The following is a 7,500-nucleotide window of genomic DNA, read 5'->3' on the forward strand; positions in this document are numbered from 1 at the left end:
TTAACATCTATCTAAGAAATGTTGTGCATCATGGGAGCTGATGACGCCCCATAAACCGACAGGTCGTATAAGGCTGTCTAAATGAACGACATCAAGGTTACCACTGCATTACGCGTTGACAGACATTTTGAATAAAGATTTTCGCCATTAAAAAAGTCGGCAAAAAGCTTAAGCTTAAAGCTTATATGATGTCCTCTTTTGATCTCAGGTACTAAGGTTTCTGTCTTCTTCTGATGTTGCTCTTGTGTTATCTGCTTTTTTTCTTTCTATGCTGTGATTTCGGGTTTTTTTTTTTTTTGAGGGCCAACTTTGCATTGTTGCCGTTAAAGTAAATCTGAAAGGTCCTTTAACTTGTGCATACAACAAATCAACGGCTGGTTGTAAAGGGAACATGCCCGGGAGGGGGAGGGGGGGGGACTCCCATATGGAACAGACGGGGATGCTCGTCGGAAATTTTGAATTTAACCCCTAAAGGAGACCATCTGGGCGGGGCTCAAGCTTTTTGTGACCCCCAAAGGAGACCAGTCTGGGCGTGGCTCAAGCAAATTTTGACCTTGGCGGCTTAAAGTATTGGTGCATTGCCTGGAACACCCTGAGCGAAACCAAAATCCAAAATTCACACCCCTAAACGAGACGACGAGCATCCCCATCTGTTTCATATGGGAGTCCCCCTTCCCCCCCGTGGGGAACATGAAACATTCTTATTGCGATCAACTCATAAACATGCAAAACCAAGTCACGGGTAGTTGCATTGTTGGGGATTGTTAATACTCTCAACATTTCCGAATTCTGATTTTCTTGCCAGAAGAGTTTTCTACACAGATGTTTCACTCGATGTATTTATCAATGATAATACACCGTTTCAGTTCCTTCGTACGGTCAGATTTTAACAATTCCTGTTAACTCTCTTATTATTTATTTGGTCATTTAATCCTATATTTGCGATAACATAATCCAGATCATCCAAGTCAGTACGGCATTGACATTAAACCACGCAACAGCAGTGGTTATTCATTACTTTATTCACGACTAACAAAATTCATCCCTTGCAGTATGTTACATTTTCAAAACAGTGGCCACATTGCTGTAAAAATTGACCTTGCGTTTCCTTTAGTTTCTGTTTTTAGCCCCCTCCAGGCTCTAAGTGGGCCGGGACGAGCAAAATTGCGAGGCGAGAAAAAGTTTAGTCTTTACTCAACTTTTCCTCGACTCGCAATTTTGCTCGTCCCGACCCACTTCGAGCCTGGAACAGGGTATTTCTGTTTCCACTGATACATCACAGTGTCCGTCGTGATCAAACCGTCTACTCCTTACATTTCCAGTGACACCAAACTATGCAAGGCCTTTTCATATTTAGTACTGATAAAGTGATCTGTTCTCTCTCCGCTTCAACATCAATTGCCTTATGCTGGCTACAGCAGGAGCTTGCCTCTCCCATACAAGCCCTATGAGTCAACCTTTGTGCGTATCTTTCTGTTTTATATCGCCACGAGTTCTTCGGCTCGGCAAGCACTGTTTAGACTGTCCAATCAGAATAAAGTTATTGTCGAGCGAAGAGAAAAATAGTAATCTATTCAACAACACTCCCATTCATGCTCAATTCAATTAAGGAATGGGGTGAAATATCAATCACCGGTCGTTCTTCCGGACCAGTGTTCCTCTGGAAACTGAGCAAGAAGGGAGAGCACCTCAACGAAAGCGTATTTATAACCCTCCTGTAGTGTCATGCACGTGTTTTATGCACGCCTAGCCAATAACATGCTGGTTTTCCGTGTTATTTAATTTTCGCATATCATTAGGAGTGTTGTGAATAGGAGAAACGACGAAAGTTAATGTAAATGTGAGTCTCCTGCTGAAGGGTTACTTCTAAAAATAGAAGGATACGCGCAAAGGTTGACTCAAGGGTACAGTGTATAGGAAGGCGGCTCCTCGTGGGCTTCTGGCTAAAGCTGCTCTGTTAGTAAACGGCTGTTCCTCTACCTGGGCCCTGGACACATCGAATTCTGTGTACAACTATAGCTGTAGTGTCAACGCTTACTAGTATAGTGCTAATAGTCCTTATCGAAGGAGTCTTTATAGTTTAATTATTAAGGATATAATTATGAAGGCAGGTCTTGCTCGGCAGTTATTTCCAGAATGTGAGTTTTTTTGTCGCAACTTCCCGTACCGTAGTTCTCTTCTCAACTACCTGGGTCAAGCGATCGGAGGTTAATATTATCAAGGGTATTCGACCCCCCTGGTAGGTCCATTATACTTGAGCTATGCGTCGACTCTAGAAAGTGCTCAAGGGCAGTATATCAAATGTGGGTGTTTTATTGGAAGTTGCAGCAATCCGGACGATTAAGAAAGGTTATAATTGCTTTAAAACGTCCTACATTTAGCCGGTTCCTATTCACATAGAGGTGGAGGACCCAGGGTAGGTGAGGTACCCCACCTCGGTAGTGTAACCAATCTCTCTATACAATGTCTTTTTTTTTTCTTGATCCTGTTCACATGAGATGTGCATGGGGTACCTCACCGAGGCGGATTGCTGATCAGCAGGGCCGGGAAACCCGCTTAGCTGGGGTGAGTTTTCTCCATGTGAATGATGAAGGTAAGGTACCCCGCCTGACTGGGACGATGTTCGGGCATTTATCTTTAGTTTGAACATTTCGCCGAAGCCCGCCAAAAGAACATGGCTACCAGCCGCTCTTTTCCGCCGAATTATTCACCTATGAAATGTCAAGAGAAACGGTTTCCTTGCAGAAAATACCGAAGATCATGGGAGTACCATCGACAGTATAGTGTCCGATGACCAAGCTGATCACACTGAAGCCCTTCTTCCCGGACATCAACAAATTTAAAACGGAAACTTAAGCTGCCGCTAAAGATATCAATGAAGTGAAAATCGCGTTTACCGCCAAAACGTGTCTTCCATCCGTCATCTCGGAGAGTTTTGGTGCTTAGCGACCACGTGATAGCTTTCATTCGGAAACCTCACCCCAGTGCCCCGGGGCTATAAATATGGCCCGTGAAGGCAGGCGGGGGGGGGGAAGGGGGTACCTCACCTACCAGGGTATCCCCAACCTTCATGTGAACAGGCCCTTAATCGACCGAAAGTGATTAGAATCTCAGACGCCAATATTCACCCTCCTTCGATAAATCCACTTTAAAACGAAGCCGTTAATGAAACAATGACAGCACACGACAAAACATTTAATGACACGGTTCGTTAATGATGCTTTCAACAATGCAAACTGAACTTTACACTTTGCAAGCAGATGGGGAGATAACCCTTACATTGCCTCTTATTCCTACTTTAAAATCAGACCATTTCTTGACGTTACCCTGCCCCACATGGCACGATTTCGAGATTTTCAAGATCTCGCTTAAAGAGAGAACTCGGTTCCAGATATTGAGGCCCGTCAGCTCTCCGAGGTAACTTTGAGTTGAGTCAAAGCCGCCACCAAACGAATCTTGCTCTTGCCCGACAGTGAGGATTCCGTTGGTCTTTATTTTATAACCAGTCTTCAACTGAGACCCTTGGGCTTGCACGCTGCCATCTTTGTAAACTTTCCAAGAGCCATTCGTGCTCTCCCATGTGATACAAACGTGATGCCAGTTACCGTCATCTACAGATACACCGCTATTTCTGCGAAAAAGATCAAAAAATGTAAGTGAATTTTACTCGTGAAACTTACAGTTTTCAGTATTGTGTGTCGAGGAACTTTTACCCTGCGAGCAGAGTCTCTTTCGATCTTCCTAGATAATTCGGGAAGAGGAAAGTAGACTCTGCTCGCCGCCTCCACATTCTTTGATTTGCCGCTCATCCAAAGAATTGGATGAGTCAGTCCAGTTTCGACTTGTCAAACCTGTTTTTTTTATTTTTGCGCATGATCAGTCGCCACGCGTCATCAATATTTTGAAATTTACAACAGCGTGGCAATTTTAACTGTTAGAATTCCCATGAGTTTTTCCTATATGTGTCGGTTACAGAAACTAGCCTGACAGAAACCTATAAATTTTTCAGTAAAAAAATAAAATGGCATTTTTAAGATATATGGACTATCTTGAGCTTCCAATGAAATGATTCCTTGATTGTCGTGTGTTTGCCGGAGTTGTTCGAAAATATTCCGACTTCTTCTTCTTCGTTTTGTGGCTACTGGTCACGCGTGACTGACACCGGATACATAAATTTTCAATTTTTAACGCATGCTCAATACAAAATGTGGAAGCGGCGAGCAGAGTCTACTTTCCTCTTCCCGACTTATCTGGGAAGATCGAAAGAGACTCTGCTCGCAGGGTAAGGAACTTTAAGAACTATTTCATTCTATTTTGTTGTGGTTTTGTATTTTCATGCGGCCAGCGGTTTCGGTAAATGTCACGTGTAACTGCTGATGAACCTTGAACCTTTTCAAGAGTGTTGAGGCCGCCATTGTTGTAATGTTTTTCTACTGAGGATCGAAGTAAATTCTGTTGTAAATTTATACCTGGTCTATATTCTTAACTGCTATCGCTACAGCGTGTTGAAATTAAGGAATCTACTTATTGCTTTAGTGCTTCGACATTGACAACCTTTCTCAGCCAATCAGAACCATTAGTCAGACACATCCATTTTAAAATGATGGCTGAGTTCCCTGGCCTATAAATGGAAGTAAGCCGGCCTGCCTTCCTAATGACCTTCTCTGATACAAATCTCTACTTTTCTTACGCAAATGTTGAGAGTGAACAATGACAAAACACAGTTTCATGATTAACAATATACATGAAAATATTAATCAGTACCGGGAATGTCTAAAAAGAGTGCAGTTCTCATGTAACACGAGGGCAAATAACAGCAAGTTTCCCAGATTACAGGTGAATGGCAATGAATATTATCAAACTTTCAAGCCTCTCAATTTTGGTTGAAGGTACTTTTTTTTTCCTTACACTGCTTTTTCGTTAACGAAGAGCGCAATATCTGACATCCTGCCCATCACGATTTCATTGAAGTTCGTTGACAAGCTGTAACTCACGACTGTCCGATAGTTGGCTGTCTTTTCAGTGGTACGCACTCGAAAGCAAATCGTAAAAGCGCTGGTTACTGCCAGACCATGATGGATAACATAATCATTGATCCCAACGTTCGTGAAATAAAGGTCGAATTCTCTCGTAGGCAAACCTGTTGAGACACATAACAGAAAACCTTTTCGTACAGCTTGTTGATTCATCCATCCCCACGCCACCTACCCACCCCGTTATGTTACTGAGTCGTTTCGGCTCTTGTACTGAATATTACTACCTACTGTACTGTGTAACCGAAAGTGAGTTGGATATCATAGATAGCGTAATGATGGTCAAAACGAAACTGAGTCGTTGAGAAACTCCTTATCATTAGTTATTTAGGAAGTATTAAGGCATTTCTTAAATTAATATTGAAACATGGGAAAATAAAGATATCTATAACTAGAGGAATTATCATTCTAAAAATAGATATCTCCGCCTCTGAGTAGGTACCAATACTACTTCATTAAGTGATCATGTTGCTGAAAAGAGGCTGAAGTGCAGTTGAGAAAGGCTATCAAATGCAATGAGGCAATGTGCGCCCGGTAATTCACAGCGTCGTCAGTGTATCGTTGCTTTAATCGGCAAGGTTACACAAGGAAAATAAATACATAATAAAACTCATGGTCGAAAAAATTCGTGGACAAAATGTCTTCTTTTCATCTATTGGAAAGCATTTTGCGTGGCCTAAAGCAGATTAATGAAAACAGGTCGCCTCGAATTGCTGACATAGCTAATCTTGCTGTAAAGTTCCGCAATAGAAGGCATGAGGTGCACGTGTGCACGTGCAACCTATCTCTATACATCTCTGTATAAAAATGTTTCTGAAAACAGGTATATTTGGGGTGGCTTTATAAGCTTAACCTCCATCCCAGACATCAGCACTGCACTGATGAGGCCCAGAAGGCCGAAACAGTACTGTCTGCAGTTAGATATAGCTCTTTGGCATTACAAAGCTTTTGCTTTCTTGTCCAAATTGAGCACTCTACTGGGATGAGTCATTGCCGCTAACAATTGCGCATGCTCACTAGCTCGCTAGTTTGAGCACTCTGGCATGGCTTAGATGTACCACATGTGTGGGACATTTGGGGTGGGTTTATAAGCTTAACCTCCATCCTAGACGTCAGCACTGCACTGATGAGGCCCAGAAGGCCGAAACAGTACTGTCTGCAGTTATATATATATATATATATATATATATATATATAACTGAATAAATGTGTGAAAGAAAATTTGCCCTGAGCGGGATTTGAACCCACGTCCCCCCATACTAGTCGGGTGTGATCACCACTACACCACCAGGACAACCATGCTGGCAACACAGCCATCGACGATGTGATTTACGTGGTTTAAGGCGTGGGCCTCCCGGGAAATTTTCTTTCGAGGTGACAAAGTAGGGTAGCCTATAACTTCACTTGAAACCCAACCAAGGATCAACTTAATGATGCACGACCGTAGTCAACTTAGCGGATGACAAGGAAGGATCCTAGAAGGATACAGGCTAATTTTAATTTTTAGAGAGAGTGTAGGAGAGAAACCCTGACAATGCACACCCCAAATAATCATATTTTTAACTGAATAAATGTGTGAAAGAAAATTTGCCCTGAGCGGGATTTGAACCCATTTGCAACCAAGATGTTGCCTAATAGTGTAATAACGATCTGTGCGAGCGCTGTAAAATATCTTATCCTCCTTTAAAAATGTTCTTACATAAATCACGATTTATTTGGCCACTTGCAAGAAGTGTAAGGTTCAGTATGTGGGTTCAACATCCAATGAATTCAAGGTCAGGTTTCGGAATCACAAATCGGCTATGCTTACTAACAAGACTAAGTGCGAATTAGCCGTGCATTTTAATAGGGTTGAACACCAGATGTCTGACTTTGAATTCATTGTTATCGAAAAAATTGTTAATGAATGTGAAGATCACATTGATAGGCGTTTACTCACAAGGGAAGCTTTTTGGTGCTCCCAGTTGTGTACTCTTCACCCCCACGGCCTTAACAAACGATCAGAGTTCAACTCTAAGAATAGAATTAGGTTTAGCCAATAAGTTTTATTTTTTAGCCATGCATTTTTAGCCATTTTTTAGCCATTTTCATTTATTATCTTCCCCAAAACATTTTTTCCATTCAATTCTTCATAACTTTAGATATAATACTTTTTAATTTTTTACTGTGATAGTTAGCTCCCATAATTAACTCTATATTGTTCACTTCATCTACTATTGTGTAAGTGGTTTTTCTGTCTATAAGCTGGCCTATTTTGTCACCTACTCATTAGCGCTTGTTTGTAAATTTCGTGTAATTAAGCAATCTGTTTATTTCGTCATTGTCGCTTCTTCACATATATAAGATCTTGAAACCGACTCAGTTCCTGCCAAGTATTTTTTAGTTTTTAGCTTATTGTGAACACTGAGCCTGTGAGTAGTTTGCTTTTGACTCCATTTTTCATTCAACCTATATATATATCTATATA

The 7,500-nt window shown here is 41.6% G+C and overlaps 1 protein-coding gene across 1 annotated transcript in view; it reads right to left on the reverse strand.

Annotated features, from left to right (window-relative positions):
- Positions 1-3,179: 3,179 nt before the first annotated feature.
- LOC138039204 (neuronal pentraxin receptor-like) overlaps positions 3,180-7,500 on the reverse strand; it is a 9,922-nt gene continuing 5,601 nt past the window's right edge. The window contains exons 2-3 of the mRNA XM_068885401.1: positions 4,909-5,140; positions 3,180-3,631 (exon numbers count right to left, since the gene is read on the reverse strand). Coding sequence (XP_068741502.1) covers positions 3,244-3,631; positions 4,909-5,140 — 620 coding nt within the window. The 3' untranslated portion in view covers positions 3,180-3,243. The remainder of the gene's footprint in view (positions 3,632-4,908; positions 5,141-7,500) is intronic.

The sequence above is a fragment of the Montipora capricornis genome, chromosome 2 (assembly GCF_036669925.1).
Source record: "Montipora capricornis isolate CH-2021 chromosome 2, ASM3666992v2, whole genome shotgun sequence".
In the NCBI taxonomy this organism is placed as follows: Eukaryota; Metazoa; Cnidaria; class Anthozoa; order Scleractinia; family Acroporidae; genus Montipora; species Montipora capricornis.